General features: G+C 32.0%; 2 protein-coding genes across 2 annotated transcripts; both read right to left on the bottom strand.

The window, feature by feature from the left end:
- Positions 1-1,261: 1,261 nt before the first annotated feature.
- Positions 1,262-5,773, bottom strand: LOC126742442 (polygalacturonase-like). Its single transcript, XM_050449090.1, has 4 exons — positions 5,464-5,773; positions 1,955-2,145; positions 1,577-1,904; positions 1,262-1,521 (listed from the first exon to the last, which is right to left on the bottom strand). The coding sequence occupies exons 1-4, from the start codon at positions 5,771-5,773 to the stop codon at positions 1,262-1,264; spliced, it is 1,089 nt and encodes a 362-aa protein (XP_050305047.1).
- A 7,416-nt stretch (positions 5,774-13,189) lies between these two features.
- On the bottom strand, positions 13,190-16,785 carry LOC126742441 (polygalacturonase-like). Its single transcript, XM_050449089.1, has 4 exons — positions 16,476-16,785; positions 13,928-14,118; positions 13,549-13,876; positions 13,190-13,497 (listed from the first exon to the last, which is right to left on the bottom strand). Exons 1-4 carry the CDS (start codon positions 16,783-16,785, stop codon positions 13,238-13,240), a joined length of 1,089 nt encoding a protein of 362 aa, XP_050305046.1. The 3' UTR covers positions 13,190-13,237.
- Positions 16,786-17,728: the final 943 nt, after the last annotated feature.

Here is a 17,728-nt window from a genome sequence, read left to right as displayed (position 1 = left end):
CGGTGAAAACCAGAAAAAAAAATTCGCCATAGAAGCAAAGTTATTAACGTTTATGTGACGCGAGTCCTAAATATTTCAATTCTTCACGAGCACATATAAGAGCTTCGCTCTTAACAAGTATATTTTTTGTTTCCCTTGTTGTTCTTTATGTTTATTTTTTAGATAATTTTAGGTTTTATTTTATATTATTAAACTACATTTCTTTTAATAATTTTTCTATGTTTAACTCAAGAAAAAAGATTAAATATGATACAATTAGCTTTTCAATTACAAATATTATCATATTGATGTAGGATATTATAATTTAAATAGAATTTTGGGTTTTTCATACTCCTTGTTCACTGTTCTGTACAATGTTAATTATATATTGTATTAGAATACTTCAAATCTTGTATTTTTGTTTTCTAGATGATTAAATAATATATTTTTTTGTATATAACATACGTGTATCAATATTACCTGAGGACATTTTTTTGGTTTTTTTAGTTCTTTTGGTTTCAAGAGTTAAATTTGCGGGTTATCTTCTATACATATTTGACAATTTAGTAAAATAAGGAATATAAAATGGAAATATAAAAGACAAGTGTTGGTGAGAATCTATTTTAATCGAGTGGAATACCCGCAGGTTGTGACATTTAGTAGTTTTCTTAAGTTGGACCCGCCTTAGAAATCGAATTTCTCGCGCTATATTAAAATTTGGTGCCGGATTTGACCACGCCTTCTTTCAAATCTAATTAGTTAGAGGGGTTGCCAATAGTTGGGGCTTACAAATGTCAAAATTAGCTCGAATTATTACACCTTCAGTAGAGGGCCAAAATTTCTTCACGTTAACACGGCAACCCGCACTTCTCAATATATCTGTATTCTGTGGTTATAATGGATGGATAGTATAATGGAGGACGGATGGAGTGAGAAGGCGAACAAAATTTGCGCGATATAGCATGTACGATGTACAACCTGGTTAAGTGATATAGAGGATTGGACGCTGAAATATAATTATTATTATTTCGTTTCTTCCGAGGTTTCTTCTTATTATTTTCAGTTTTTCGTTCCATTTTAGAGTATTATACTTTTATTTATTTTTCGTTATCTTGATAATATATTTGTAAGTAATATTGATAATTTTAAGTTTTCGTAATTTAGTTTTCATAATAAATGTACTTTAAACTTTTAATGGGGTTATTTCTTGTATTAAATAAACGAACATTAAAGAAAAACAGTCATTTTTTTATTTAAATACTTAAAATGTAAAATAACCGCTTTAGCATGAAAACCCAGAGGGCGTAAAATTACAGCTATTAGACTTCTTTCCATTAGTTATAGATACTGTAGACCAGGTCCAGCTGGAACAGCCTTTGCTTCCACACAAAATAAAAACTGGCATGCTACTAGAACCGCCACTCATGCTGCCAGTAACACCTTGCAAATTTAAATTAGTGATTGGTATATTATTGGTTGGACTTCCCGTTGACTTTCCATCTTTGTAGTCTTGTTGGACATTAACTCCATATGTTGTAATACCTGAAAACTCACTTACATAGAAACACAAGTAAACTAGTTAATATTTTACACAAACCTGATAATTGAATGTTTTTATAGGTAACAAGATTAATAGAACCTGTGCCAGCATCACTATGGGTCTTAACATGAATACCATTTCTGGAGTTCAAGACGGTACTGTCGGTGAAAGTTACATTATTGACGGTATTGGCACTGCCACTACTGGAGCTTTGACCTACTGATAAACTAAGTCCATGACCACCAGTACATGTTAAGTTTTTAAAGATCATATGTGATCCTTGGTTTACAGCTACACAATCATCTTGATTATGGATCTGGCTGTTTTGAACTGTAATGCTTGTGGAGCCTGAAACATCAAATCCATCTGTATTTTTACCACCAGCCTGAAAAATAAAAATGTGATAAACTGAACATTTATTTGGAAAATGCTTACAGAATCTCCAGCAGAAACATCGATGGTCCACTTATTTAAGACAGTATTGCTTGCATCGTTAATCGACACGCACTGGACTGGGCAGTTCAGCAATTTAATATTATCGAATAGTGATCCTCCTGTAGTTTTAATTTTAAAGAATTTTGGTTTAGTTACTCCATTATCTCCCTGTCCATCCCAATATTTAGCACCTAGAAATAAGAAGTTCTATTAAATTAAAGAGAAAATACAAGGATTTCAATCGGTGCAAAATTTTAATTGAGTGCTTATCTGATTTAGAATAGTTTAAAAAGAAATAATTTTCGTAGAAGAAGTTTTCACCCTATTTTATCCCCTTCAGGAGGGCGGAATTTTCGACAATCTGTTGTTTTCATTAAAATGAAATTAAATTGAAGTGTTTTGCAGTTTTTTTCCGAAAACCAATCAATTTAAGGATAAAAAAAAGATGTTAAAATCTTAAAGGGTGGTTTTAACCACTTAAAAAAAAAAACAAAAAAAGGGAAATTGAGTAAAGAAATAAAATAAAAATGACGTGTTTCACCGTTTTTTAAAAAAGTACTTAGTTTTGAAGCTATAATATATAAGGGGTAGTTTCAACCCCTTTCCGATGGAATTTCAAAAAATCCCTTCTTAGTGGACGTCTACACTAGCATAGGAATGTTGTCCCCAAATTTCATATTTCTAGGTTTTACCGTTTGGGCTGTACGTTGATTATCAGTCAGGACAAGTCTTTTTATATATAGAGATATATACGTATAATGTATTTCGTATATTATGTATAATGTACGGCATGTTGTGACCGTAGATAGGTAGACATAAACTTATATTCACCTCAGATTCGCCCAAAGTTGTTATTGCGGACTCTGCTATAAGTTTCCATTATAACCGGCCCATATATTTATCCTAAATATTTTGGTGAACAACCACCAGTAATGTATCTACGGTATTTATTTCTTTGAATAAATATGCGATATTTAGTATTTACTTGTGTTTCACCCATTATGCTCCTTTAAGAGACCTTAGTTGCAGAAACCTAATTTTGAATTGCATAGATCATCTTCTCTCTTAGGCGAGGAGTTAAACTCTATCCAGCTGCACTCAAATTTTAGCTTTCTCGGTGTAGGATCACCAAAACTTCGCACCAAATATAAGAAGAGGTTTAGCGATAGATGAGTAGATCGACTGAAGGATCTTAAGGAGCAAACCTCAGGTACTTCTGAAAGCCCTCTTGTAAGCCCAAGAAGCAAAGATAACCCTCTTAATCCTAATATCTGCGTGGTCTATTCAAAAGAGTTTGAAAAACAATTTCATTTCTATAAAGGAAACTGTCCTAGAGTACGTTTGCTGCAATGGATGGTGTGCCAAAGTTCCGTACCCTATATGCAGGGTCAAATTATGAGAATGCTTATAGTGGAGGCGTTCTTTCCAAGGCAAACGACTCCTAAGCCATCAGCGTAGACCTGCGTCTACAGGCTTGCTTATTAGGTGGTTAAGTATGTATGCGTTAACCCGTATTGGAAAAGCCGTAAATATAATCCAACAGAAACTTCAATGGGAAAAATGACTTGATTGTCTATTTTATCCTCTCGTAGGTGATTATCTTTCTCACAGTCTCGTTTTCTGAGATTGGTTGAGAAGGATAGCTGAGCGGTGGGTTATAACAATTTTAAACAAGCGAAGTTGGTGCATACCATAATTTCGTAACTCGTACCTGTTGGAATAAAATAAATATTTCACACCGGTTTAATAAAATTTAATGTGAAAAGAAAAGTAAAATCTGATTAACAAACAAATATAACCGATTCTAAAAGTTACAGTACAAAAAAAACTTCACAAAAACTGGTAACATAGTTGCAATAAGAAAAATCTTAAATAAAATTAAAAAATACAGCTTTGCTACTAGTGGCGTCAGCTATAGTTAATACTCTATATTAACTTAAAACACTCATTATAAGCTAATAGATGGCTCAAGTATTACTGCTGATTTCCTATATATTCCAACGTGCTAAAAAACCAACAAAGTAACGTACATACGGAAAGCCGGGCAACTAATTGTCAAGGCATCTTCGCTCAAGCCAATAAGCCTGACACTCTTTCTGTTGAAGATCTGTTAATGTCTACCAATACGCTTACTACATAGGTAAATCAACAGACTTAGTCTCAACATTCTTGTAACAAGTATCAGTAAGTCGCTAAAACAAAAGGAAGTGGCAGTGGCAGAATTTTTAGACAAAGAAGAGGCCTTCAACAACGCTCTGACACGCTAACTCTATGAATTAATTGCAGCAAAAGGAGTCAATCTGCAATTGGATCAAAGCCATCCTAAGTGCTAGAACAATAACGACAACCTCACAAAGCGTGCACTTCAGCTGCGCGAGGTCGGCCATAGGGAGGGGTCCTATCTCCACTCGTCTGGTAGCTACTCATTGACGACCTGTTGACCATAATTCAACTATCGCAGAATATGCGGCAAAACCTGGGAAATCAACCCAAAACAGATGCAGTGGTTATACACAAAGATCATAAAACCTACGATATCTTGCGGCTGTGTAGTGTGGTGGAATCAACCAAACTGGTTAACAAGGTGTGCAATCACAGCAAATTTTGTATGCCATCAGACCTAATGCCAAGAAAAACACAAGTTCATACTCAATATACCAGACCGACCAGACTGGGATCAGAAACGGAATGAACTAGGGAAAGTGAAGTATATTCAGACGGTTCCAAAACTAATTTTGAAGAAGGAGCTGGAATATACTGCACTAACCCAAGGACAGAAATATCTGCTTTGGGAAACACTTATTAATATTTTAGGCGAAAGAACATGGCATTGAAATCTCTGACAAAATCCTACCAAATGCAACTTGAAAACAGAACCATAAAAATCTACAGTGACAGTCAGGCGAAAAATTCTCTAAAAGCACTGGAATTCCCTACCTGCATATCTAGAGCAATATGGAGCTGCAAAAATGAGCTCATTTTGCTTCGGGAAAGAAACAAAATTACCTTAACTTAGATTCCGGGACATGCTCGCCTTATAGAAAATGAGGCGGCTGACAAGCTATCCAAAAAATTCTTCTCTCATTCAAATTATCGGCAGACTTTATTGGGCTATAAACACCTAGGAGTGAGCCACAATAGACTTAGGATAGCAGTTGAGAGACACAAGGTGCTCCACTCACAACAAACACAACTTAAGTATTACGGCTGGATTAAATCTATTCTTATAGTACTATAACCGAGATTTACCCTAATTTGACAGCGATTCTATTTTAGCATAAGGGTCCTTGTAATTTGCAGAGGCCAGCCCCAGAAAATATACTTTAAACCTTACTTTTTTCCTATTTCTATTTTTATACTTGTTTTGAGCTGCATCAATCTCATTCCAGTCGGTGGCGAGCTTGTACCGCACGCAATTATAATTATCAATTGGATAGTAATTTAATTCCTATATAAGTTTTAAAATCTATATATCAAATATCTTGTATTGTTTAGGAAAATTAACTTACCCAAACCATCAAGTACTGATCCTGAAGCTCCTTTAACAGTGACCTTACTTCCCGAAACTTCAACTAAAGGACCCTTCCAGTTTGAGTGGGTAAAAGTAATAGTTCCTTCAAAGGTCAATGTAGCACCAGTTTTTAGGTCCAAAGTCAAGGTCTTATTAGCCGGTACTGTAATACCTTTAATAACTAGGGTGGTGCAACTAGATACAGCGGCACTAACAGCATCGTAACTGGTAACAGTACAAGTGTCTTTTAAAGGGGAAGCTAAAGCTACCCAAATTAAAGCAGCGGTAACTATGAACAGCTTAAACATGTTTAGTTATTGTTATTCACTACGTTTCGTTGTAAGGCTTTATATATAGGAAAAAACCCTTTAAGGAATTTTATCTTTTCAGAAAAACAATGAATAGTTTAATAGTTTAAGTAATATTTACTGATGGATGATAAAATAGATTTAAAAATAGTGTTTTTGAATTCGACATTAAGGAATTTCTTAATCTTAAAAATTCTTCTCACACACGTGCCTTGATTACGTTATTCGGTTAAAAACACAACACTTAAAAATAATCGTTAAAAATATCTAAGTGGGTACAATATGAAGAAATATGTTTTTAAAAATATGATTTCCTATTATATAAGATATAACTCGTACAAAAACAAAACCGATCGAAACTTAGTCATAGCTTTCAAATTAGAGAGCGTGTCTAGCTCCTTAATTTAGAAAGCATTTGTTAAACTCAAGAGAATGACAAGTAAAATTGCATTTAGGGTTAGAAAACATTCTGACTATATTTTTAAGGGGACGACAAGGCTCAGGGCTAACAGAATGGTATCTTAGCTTAAGATGTCAGAGAATTTTAATTTTGATGATATTACAATTTTAAAAGAAACATAACGGGCGACACAGAAAAAAGGGACCACTTAATAACTTTCTTACTTTTTAATATAAATCACTGAAATTTGGTGTATCGACAAAATAGTTTATAAGAGCATCTTTTCACATGTTCTTTTATTTTCCATCATTTCCGGTTTAACAGGAAGTGACACTAACTTTTTTATTTTAAATGGGACAATTAGTGTATTGTTACGTTTTTTGTAAGAAAATAATATTCTGAGAATAATGACACCGCATTTGCTACTTTTTGTTTTATACTCAAAGAAAAAATTAACTTTTTAATTCCAATATAGGATGCAATGAATGCATCTGGTAAGAAAATCTGATTTTATTTATTAATATTATGTTTTTGTATTGTCAATCTTTAGTCTTTAATAAAATCAAATTCAGTTGATAGCAATAAAGAAGTTTCACTTTTCAAGTATTTAATTTTTAACTTGATTATTATAAATACATTTTACAAAATGTCTGACCTCTCATTTTCTATTTAAAAATTAAAAATTGATTTAAAATTTTCCTGACAATTTCCTTGATGTAAGAGTATGTACGCACCACCCGTCGTCGCCGAGCGGAACATAGGAAAACACATGTTAATTTTAAGGGGGTCAATTATTGGCTTTCCTGTATATTTTATAGAAAAAATGTTAGATAATTTTTTGAAGAGCAATCTGGCAAACCCTTGTGCAAAATTTCAAGAAAAATTTATAAGCGACTCTTGAATTATTCAATTAAATGTAATTGCAAAATTAGCAAATTTTCGGTTCAGGTAAAACCAAACGGGCACCAGTAAAATGAAAATTGTCACTGACGTGAGGAAAAGTGTGAATAAATCAGTGATAATAACCCCCATCGTGTGATACATCATAGTAAGCAGCGTACAATTCTCTATTCGACGGTAATAGTAATATAAATGCAATCGCAGTTCTGCGAGCACACCGATCTTGAGCTCCATAAAGGAAAATTATTTCTATTCTTTCGGCTAGCGTATACACCATTTTATTAACTCACTGTTTTAACTAAAATTGAAAAATTGCACCCGTCAAACTGACAGTTTTACCAATAATAAATCGCCTGCTTTTTAAACGCCTTAGAAATGTAAGGTATTGCAGTGTTTTTTTGTACTTATTAGGTAGGTTTCGCAAAAAATATAAGTGAAATAAATACACATACAAAGTTATAAGACTGCAAAGATTTTTGCGAAAAATTTGAAGACCTTCTTTTTTCTCGCAAATAACGGCACACATTCTTTTCTTAAAAAAATAAATAATTTGCTTGAACTAAATGTACTGTTTGTTACCACACATTTTATCTTCCAAATTGCTTGTATTTTTTTTTGATGATCTATAATAAAAAATGTAAGAATTTTAAAATGATGTAGGTACCACACTAAAAGTATTCATTTAAAATACCAAAGTTTGGCGTAAATAAAATATTCATTATTTCTAGACATTTTCGCTAACTATTTGCTTACACATTAACCGATTTCATTTTTTTTGGTATAATTAATTTATTTATTCCGTTTGGTTCTAAGGCTATATATATAGATATAAGTATATATATATATATATACAGGGTGTTCCCTAACTACGGTACGAAACTATACATGGTAAATCGTTAAGTCGTTTTATGAAAAAACGTTCCTATAAACGTATGTCGGGAGTTGCTTTGTTTCTGAGATACAGGGCGATGAAGGTTCAAAAAAATAACGGTATTTTAAAAATACTATAACTATCCTTAAACCGATTTGGTTGAAATTTGGTGCAGTTATTTGAAGTTATAAGACGTTATTTAAAATACGTTTTTCTGATGAAAAAGTTTGCTTTTTCTGCACCTCGTAACCTTCATTACCTTTACATTTCGAAGCAGGTAGACAAATATCTGACAGTGACACAAAATAATTTCCTAAAAAAATAGGTTTCTCGCAAATTTTTTTGCAAAATAATGGGGTTTTTAAAGTCTGTTAACTTAAACTTTACTTGGTCCTAGTTTCAATCCTATCGACTAAATAGAACAGGTTCTAACATGGGGTTGAAAATATTAGACGTAAAACCCTATGACCCCAGATAAAAAAAAATGCACTGTATATATATGTATGTATATAAATAGCCTTAAAACCAAACGAAATAAATAATATTAATCAAAAATGTTTAAGCTTTTTATATCTACTGCCGCTCTAATTTAGGTAGCTTTGTCTTCCTCTTTAAAGGACACTTGTACTGTCACCAGTTACCAGTTACGATGCAGTTAGTGCCGCTGTATCTAGTTGCACCACCTTAGTCATTAAAGGTATTAGAGTACCAGCTAATAAGACCTTGACTTTGAACCTTGACTTAAAAACTGGTGCTACATTGACCTTTGAAGGAACCATTACTTTTACACACTGAAACTGGAAGGTTAAAAGTATCGTTATCCGCTATTTCTAGAAGACTCTCACAAATTTTAGTTAAATTAAATTTTAATGGCTTTATAGCATATGCCCTACTTGACCATCTAGTATCACTTAGGGGTTTTAGATTTAATGCAGGACATTTTTTTTAATAATATCCCATCTTTTTGTGGAGAAAGAGAGAAAAACGTAGAGTTATTGTACTATATTAAAAAAGTTTACTGTTTCATTTGATACTTTAGCAGCATCAGTTACCGCTAAATTTAAGCTATAATTAATTATACAGCGCATGGCACAAAAAAGCTCTAGGATTAAAGTCCAGTATACGTTTTTGTAAGACCGGCACCCGAGTAATGTTAGCAACTGAATACGAGCAACGGCGGTTACCAGCCCACGAGGACGCGCGCGATTTCAAAACGGCGCTTATGAAAATTGATAGTTCACTCAACACATGCAAAAATTTACGTGAATTATTACTTCCATTAGATGCATCTTAACACTCCTTTTTACTGTTTTTGTTATGTCGGCACAATTAAAAAATTTTCAAAATTTAATCGGAAAAAAATAATTTTAAGATCGATATACGACGTTCAATATGTAAAAAGCAAAAAAAAAACACTGCTGTTATGGTCGAAATTTTAGGATTTTTTTAGGGATGATAACTTAATATCTCTACTAACTTAATGGATATACCGTTTGAGAAAGCCGGCCAATTTTAAAACACTACAATTGTTTTACTCTGATAAAAGAAAAAACTAAATTCGGTATGTTCAATAATTGTGTAAAAAAACACCGTTATTAAAGGTGAAAAATTAAGATTTTTTACGACTTAATACTACAATGTCTGTAGATACTAACTTTTAATAAAGCCGACATATTTTAAAAAATTATAATTTATTTACCAACACTTGCGTCGGCATCCTTTAATTTCCCCTAAATTCCTGTTTCCTAGATAACTTTTTTATTTTACAATATTTTTTATTGCGGTTTTCACTAATAAAATGTTCATATTATTTTCAAAAGTTGATAGGTGCTAGTTTTTTTAATGTCTAAAATATTGATTTTTAATTTATGAACAAAAAAGATAAATAAAAAAATCCTTCCATACGTCTCGTATGGAAGGATTTCGATAAGAGACGTATGGAAGGTTGATAAAGGAACTATAGTTGATGGGCAATAAAGTTTTTGCTTTAAAATAAGTAAGTAAAGGTATTTGGTCTATTAAAAGTATTACTCGATTACAAACATCATTATCTTTTTTATCCTCTAAGTTGTGGGAATCAGAACTTTCCAATACATTTAACGCCTGTTTTAAGAAATCTGAACTTTGGTTAATGAAGTCATGAAACTTCTCTAGACATGAAGAGTATGGTTTATTAAGCTCACAATATTCAGAAGACTTATACCTAGTTAATAGATTTTCGAGTTGAGACCACCTACTTAATTTCAATTTGAAAGGTAAAATCCATTTTAGGTCATTTTGGGACAAGTCATTGTTTTTTTATAAAGAGTTGTAGGTCGCTATCTATTGATATTTGATTAATAATATTTATACAAGCATCATTCAAGTTTCAAGTATAAAAATATATTTTGTATCCACAACAAATTTTACATTCCACAGGTCAGATTTTAGAATTTTTTGAGAGTAATTACTCATAAGATCTTGAAAATTTGTTATAAAATCAAGTTGCTCAAAGGCTTCATTGGCAAGTTCCTTATGTTTTTGTTCTTCACTATTTCCTTCGTCTGGACTTTTCCTAGGAAGAGGCACTGTTTTTTTAAATATACAGATAAATTTGAAAAAAATTGAGGCACCGCTGAGCAAACTAATCTTGCTTAAACTCTAATCTTAGTGAGTGTGCCATTAGGTAAAAGATAATCATCTTCACTGATAATATCATTCGGGTCATAATGCTTGGCACAAACCTCAGAATATTGAGTAGGAGCCCAATTATCTCTAGGTATGGCTTTTAGTAAATGGCTAAAAGCTTTAAGTTGTTCATGTTTGGGGAAGCCAAAAACAGAAATACTTGCATCTTCTGCTCTTAAACTACTTTTGTAATTAGATTTAAATAAAAGGGAAAAAATTCTTCAATGAATTCCTATATATAAATGAAGCTAATAGATTTACCTATACTGATATGTAAAATAAACTTGAAAATCGATAAATACCACAATGACCCACTTAAAAAGCCGGCCGGATCCACCTGTTTCTGTTTACAAACTAGGTGTTTGTCTTTATAACAAGTGTATAACACACCGACACTGGCTGGGAGATATTACTTAGACTTAGTATAAGTTCTTAATTATTAACTACATTTTTTTTAAAACAAGCATATATTTCTGAAAATAAAGTTTACAATTCAATTTTACAAACTTAACTCTAAACAGTGCATATAACTCTGGCCTCGAGAACTGTAGAATATTCAACAAAAATTAGTGTTATTCCCAAGATAAATAATGTACATTATATTACCATTACTACCACTATCATCACTATTACCATTATTATACGATATTAATCCTATTTCTAATATAATATATAAAGCTGTAATATACTATGTAGAAAGGAATTATTTTAATTTATTTACAAATTATTTGTTTATTTTTATTTTTTTAAAATTATTAGGCAATTCATTATATCTATTGGATGCGCGGTCAATTGGGCTGTTCATTTCTATATTAGTTCTACTATATACTATATATAAGTTGGATTGAGATCTGGTATTGTAGCTATGAATTTCGTTGGATAATGTAATACTGGAATTACATTTTAATTGTTTATTTAAGATTTTATACATTAATTTACATTGTTCAAGAATCAACAGTTTTTCCAAATTAAAAATGCCTAGTTCACTATACAGGTTTTCTGTATGTGTAGTTATCTCATAATTTAAATTTTGTTTAACAACATGTACCCCATAGAGGTAAAAGATATCTTATATGTGATAAGAAAAAGGCATTATATACATTCATTTTGGTTTTATTTGTTAAATAGCTCCTACTTTTATATATGCATGGTATGAGTGAGAAAATTTTTTGTGTAATTTTATTTATATGCATTTGCCAGTTAAGAGATTCATCTATTTGTAAACCGAGATATTTTACACAGGATGTCTTTTCTAAATTAAAACTATTTATTTTAATGTTTATATTACCTATATGTTTATTTTTTTACTTGAACAACATAAACTGTGTCATATCGATGTTTATTTTTAACCTATTAGAAATTAACCATTTATAATACAAACTTAAATCGTTATTAATTATTTCTGCAAGTTCTTGCTCATTGTCCCCTATGTATAATTGAGCCATATCGTTAGCAAATGTAAAATATCCTGCATTTAGTTTTGCAGACTTTAGGTTTAAAACATATAATACATACAATAGCGGCCCGAGTACCGACCCCTGTGGTACACCATAGTTGTTCTACTTTTTGTTGTTAGTTGTACTGCCTTCTATCCACCAAATAAGTATTCATAAGATTTAAGAAAAGTGCCTCCAGACCCAAATCCTGCAGTTTTCTCATCAACAAATCGTGACTAACCACGTCAAAAGCCTTTTTCAAATCAATAAATATTACCACCACAATGTTTCCCTGATCTAATGCCTTTGAAATGGTACTAATAAAATCAACAGTAGCAGCAAGGGTGCTACTATTTTTAACAAAACCATATTGATACTGATCAAGCAATGAATTTTTATCAACAAAATTCATTAACCTTAATAACTTTTTCCAGGACTTTAGATAAAGTGTTTATAACAGTAATAGGTCGGTAGTTGTTCATTTGTTCCTTTTTTTCAGATTTAAAAATTGGAATAATTTTATTTTTTTTTAATTCTTGAGAAAACACGCCAGTAGTAAACACTTTATTTATTAAATTTGAAATAATACCTATAACATGATTCTTTTAATTAATTAAGTCTAAGACCATCACATTCATTTGATCTGAAAGCCATGTTGCCGATGTTATCATTTTACGGCTTGAGTAAAGCCGGCTGCGCCAATAGTTATGGGTTACAAATATCAAAATTACTTCGTATTATTGCACCTTCAGTAGAATGCCAAAATTTCTTCGCGTTAACACGGCAACCTACACTTCTCTATATATTTGCGGGTATGATGGATGGATATTGGTGGACGGGGGAGTGAGAAGGGGAAAAAATTTAAACTTATGCGCGATATAGCATATATGATGTAATACTACCTGGTAAGTGATATAGAGGTTTGGACGATGAAATATGATTATTATTATTTTCGTTTGTTCTTGTTGTTTTTAGTTTTCGTTGCATTTTAGAGTATTATACTTTTATTTATTTTTCGTTATCTTGATCATGTATTTGCAAGTAACATTAATAATTTTAAGTTTTTGTAGTTTTCCTAATAAAAGTAATTTAACATTTACTAGGGTTATTTCGTGTATTAAATAAATAAAATTTTAAACTAAAATAGTAAATTTTTGTTTTATTTATATATTAAAATTTAAATAACCGCTCTAGCATGAAAACCCAGAGGGCTTAAAATTACAGCTATTAGATTTCTTTCCATTAGTTATAGATACTTTAGACCAGGTCCAGCTGGAACAACCTTTGCTTCCACACAAAATAAAAACTGGCATGCTACTGGAACCGCCACTCATGCTGCCAGTAACACCTTGCAAATTTAAATTAGTGATTGGTATATTATTGGTTGGACTTCCCGTTGACTTTCCATTTTTGTAGTCTTGTTGGACATTAACTCCATAGTTTGTAATACCTAAAAACTCACATAAAAACACAAGTAAACTAGTTAATATTTTACACAAACCTGATAATTGAATGTTCTTATAAGTAACAAGATTAATAGAACCAGTGCCAGCATCAGTATGGGTCTTAATATGAATGCCATTTCTGGAGTTCAAGACGGTACTGTCGGTGAAAGTTACATTATTGACGGTATTGGCACTACCACTACTGGAGCTTTGACCTACTGATAAACTAAGTCCATGACCACCACTACATGTTAAGTTTTTAAAGATCATATGTGATCCTTGGTTTACAGCTACACAATCATCTTGATTATGGATTTGGCTGTTTTGAACTGTAATGCTTGTAGAGCTTGAAACATCAAATCCATCTGTATTTTTACCACCAGCCTGAAAAATAACAATGTGATAAACTAGAATATTTATTTGGAAAATGCTTACAGAGTCTCCAGCAGAAACATCGATGGTCCACTTATTTAAAACAGTATTGCTTGCGCTGTTAATCGAGACGCACTGGACTGGGCAGTTCAGCAATTTAATATTATCGAATAGTGATCCTCCTGTAGTTTTAATTTTAAAGAATTTTGGTTTAGTTACTCCGTTATCTCCCTGTCCATCCCAATATTTAGCACCTAGAAATAAGAAGTTCTATTATATTAAAGAGAAAATTCAAGGATTTCATTCGGTGAAGAATTTTAATTGAGTGCCTTTCTCTTATTTATATATATATTATATTTTAAAGGACATTTATTATGCTATCAATGGTTGTAAAAAAAATAAAATTGGTTGATCAAGAATCAATTAAAGTGAAATCGGTAGGGTAGAAAAACAAATTAAATTAGTTTAACAATTTTATTTTGTTAAATGTTCAAAATGCGCGCCGTTATTAGCAAGACAATAAAAAGCATATTTTCAAACTCCTTACGAACATTGGCAAGGGTCTGCCCGCAAATTTCTCTGCATTCTTGAAATATTCAATTTTTTAAATTCTCAATACTCTCAGGTGGGGTTTTATAAACTTTGCTTTTTAGGTAGCCCCAAAGAAAAAAGTCTAGTGGGGTTAGGTCCGGAGACCGCGCAGGCCATTCGATTGCACCACGTCTGCCAATCCACTTTTCTCGAAAATTTTCATCAAGCCACTCTCGAACTACCAAAGTGTAGTGCGCGGGAGCTCCATCCTGCTGAAAATGTATATTATTTTCATTTAATAATATAGCACCATGTTGATCTACTTGATTTTCCATAGATTGGATGATGGAAGGGCCAGTCAAATTTTCTTCAAAAAAAATGGCCTGATTATTTCATTCCCATAAATTCCTGCACAAACATTAATTTTTTGGGGATATTGGGTATGGCCTTCCCGAAAAACATGCGAATTTTCATTATCCCAGTATCTACAGTTACGTCTGTTCACCAGGCCATTTAAAAAATAGGTCGATTCGTGACTGAAGCAAATGTTCTTCAATAAATGGGGATCGTCGTCAATTCGCTGGCACATCACTTCACAAAATTGAATTCTCCTATCAAAATCATCTTCTCCGAGTTCATGAAGAATATACATTTTATAAGGAAAGAACTTATTTTTTTTTAAACTTAATGTACGGAACCAGTGGAAATATTTGTTAGTTTTGCGGCCTTTGGTATAGACAAAGTTGGATCCATAGCAAATTGTCATAGTACTTCAACTTGGCATGCTTCATCGACAACTCTATTTTCATATATTTTCTTATTGCAAATCGATCCCGTCTCTTTAAATTCTCGTATCAATTCTAATAGGTATTTATGGCTCACGTTTTTATCTTGATACCTTTCATTAAATATTCTCGCGGTTCTGCGAGCACACTGATCTTGAGCTCCATAAAGGAAAATTATTTCTATTCTTTCGGTTAGCGTATACACCATTTTATTAACTCACTGTTTTAAGTAAAATTGAAAAATTGCATGCGTCAAACTGACAGTTTTAACAATAATAAATCGCCTGCTTTTTAAATGCCTTAAAAATGTAAGGTATTGCAGTATTTTTTTGTACCTATTAGGTAGGTTTCGCAAAAAATATAAGTGAAATAAATACACATACAAAGTTATAAGACTGCAAAGATTTTTGCAAAAAATTTGAAGACACTCTTTTTTCTCGCAAATAACGGCACACATTCTTTTCTTAAAAAAATAAATAATTTGCTTGAACTAAATGTACTGTTTGTTACCACACATTTCATCTTCTAAATAGCTTGTTTTTTTTTTGATGATCTATTATAAAAAATTTAAGAATTTTAAAATGATGTGGGTACCACACTAAAAGTATTCATTTAAAATACCAAAGTTTGGCATAAATAAAATATTCAATATTTCTAGACATTTTCGCTAACTATTTGCTTACACATTTAACGATTTCATTTTTTTGGTACCGTTGAATAGAGAATTTTACGCTGCTTACTATGATGTATTACACGATGGGGGTTCCCATTTGACATATTAAAGTGAGGTTAGCTGGAGGTGAGGACGTGATTGACAGAACTTCAGTAAATGCATAATTAAACGTCCCCCTGTATATCTAATTTGACGTGTTTTTTTTTTAGTTTTGAAGAAAGGTATTAAGGGTGGCTCGTTTTGAATTGAAAGCACTGTATAGACTAGGGTTAGCAGTGGAGAGACAAGGTCCTCCACGCACAACAAACTCAACCTAAGTATTACTGCTGGATTAAATCTATTCCAACAGTACCCTAACTGAGAACTACGCTAATTTGATAACAATTCTATTTTAGCACGAGGGTCCGTGTACTTTGCAGAGACCAGCCCCAGAACTTTCAACCTTACTTTTTTCCTACTTCTATTTTTATACTTGTTTTGACCTGCACGAAACTCATTCCAGTCGGTGGCAACCTTGTACCCCATGCAATTGTTATTATCGATTGGATAGTAATTTAATTCCTATATAAGTTTTAAAATCTATATATCAAATATCTTGTATTGTTTAGGAAAATTAACTTACCCAAACCATCAAGTACTGATCCTGAAGCGCCTTTAACAGTGACCTTACTTCCTGAAACTTCAACTAAAGGACCCTTCCAATTTGAGTGTGCAAAAGTAATAGTTCCTTCAAAGGTCAGTGTAGCACCAGTTTTTAGGTTCAAAGTTAAGGTCTTATTAGCTGGTACTGTAATACCTTTAATGACTAAGGAAGTGCAACTAGATACAGCGGCACTAACTGCAGCGTAACTGGTGACAGTACAAGTGTCTTTTAAAGGGGAAGCCAAAGCTACCCAAATTAAAGCAGCGGTAACTATGAACAGCTTAAACATGTTTAATTATTGTTATTCACTACGTTTTGTTGTAGGGCTTTATATATAGGAAAAAACATTCTTAGGAATTTTATCTTTTCAGAAAAACAATAAATAGTTTAAGTAATATTTGCAGATGGATGATAAAATAGATTTAAAAATAGTGTTTTTGAATAAGACATTAAGGAATTTCTTAATCTTAAAAATTCTTTTTACACGCGTGCCGTGATTACGTTATTTATTTAAAAACACAACACTACAAAATAATCTTTAAACATATGGTATCCTATTAAATAACAATTAATTATTTTTTCTATTAAGTCATCACATGATGGAAATGCGCGCGATAAAAATTATTACGAAATATTCCATCGAAAAAGGGAGAGATTGGTTGAAAAATATGGTGGTTGAAAGAATAACGACTTCAATAAAACAATAACTACTACCAGAAATAAATACAAGATATAACTCGTATAAAAACAAAGCCGATCAAAACTTAGTCATGGCTTCTAAATTAGAGAGCGTGTCTAGCTCCCTAATTTAGAAGGGATTTGTTAAAATCAAGAGATTGTAAAAATGCATTCAGGGTTCGAAAACATTCTGACTATATTTTTAAGGAGACGACAAGGCTCAGGGCTAACAGAATGGTATCTTAGCTAAAGTTGTCAGAAGTGACTAATTTTAATTTCGACGATATTATAATTTTAAAATAAAGATACCGGGTGATAGAGAAAAAAGGGACCACTTAATAACTTTCTTACTTTTTAATACAAATAACTGAAATTTGGTATATCGTTAGAATATTTATAAGAGCATCTTTTTACATGTTCTATTATTTTCCATCAATTCCGGTTTAACAGGATATATGCAATAACTTTTTTATTTTAAATGGGACTTTTAAATGGATATTCTGAGAATATTAACACCGCAATTGCTACTGATTTGTCCACATTTAGTTTATAAA

Source organism: Anthonomus grandis, chromosome 11, assembly GCF_022605725.1.
Source record: "Anthonomus grandis grandis chromosome 11, icAntGran1.3, whole genome shotgun sequence".
NCBI lineage: Eukaryota > Metazoa > Arthropoda > Insecta > Coleoptera > Curculionidae > Anthonomus > Anthonomus grandis.
This window is presented reverse-complemented; position numbering and strand designations above follow the sequence as displayed.

Excerpts from the sequence above, each read along its gene's own strand:
- LOC126742441 (XM_050449089.1), bottom strand. The coding sequence starts at position 16,785 with ATGTTTAAGCTGTTCATAGTTACCGCTGCTTTAATTTGGGTAGCTTTG. Across the intron at positions 14,119-16,475 it reads ATCAGTACTTGATGGTTTGG|GTGCTAAATATTGGGATGGA; the intron begins GTAAGTTAATTT and ends TCTTATTTCTAG. Across the intron at positions 13,877-13,927 it reads ATGTTTCTGCTGGAGACTCT|GCTGGTGGTAAAAATACAGA; the intron begins GTAAGCATTTTC and ends GTTATTTTTCAG.
- LOC126742442 (XM_050449090.1), bottom strand. The coding sequence starts at position 5,773 with ATGTTTAAGCTGTTCATAGTTACCGCTGCTTTAATTTGGGTAGCTTTA. Across the intron at positions 2,146-5,463 it reads ATCAGTACTTGATGGTTTGG|GTGCTAAATATTGGGATGGA; the intron begins GTAAGTTAATTT and ends TCTTATTTCTAG. Across the intron at positions 1,522-1,576 it reads TAAAAACATTCAATTATCAG|GTATTACAACATATGGAGTT; the intron begins GTTTGTGTAAAA and ends GTGAGTTTTCAG.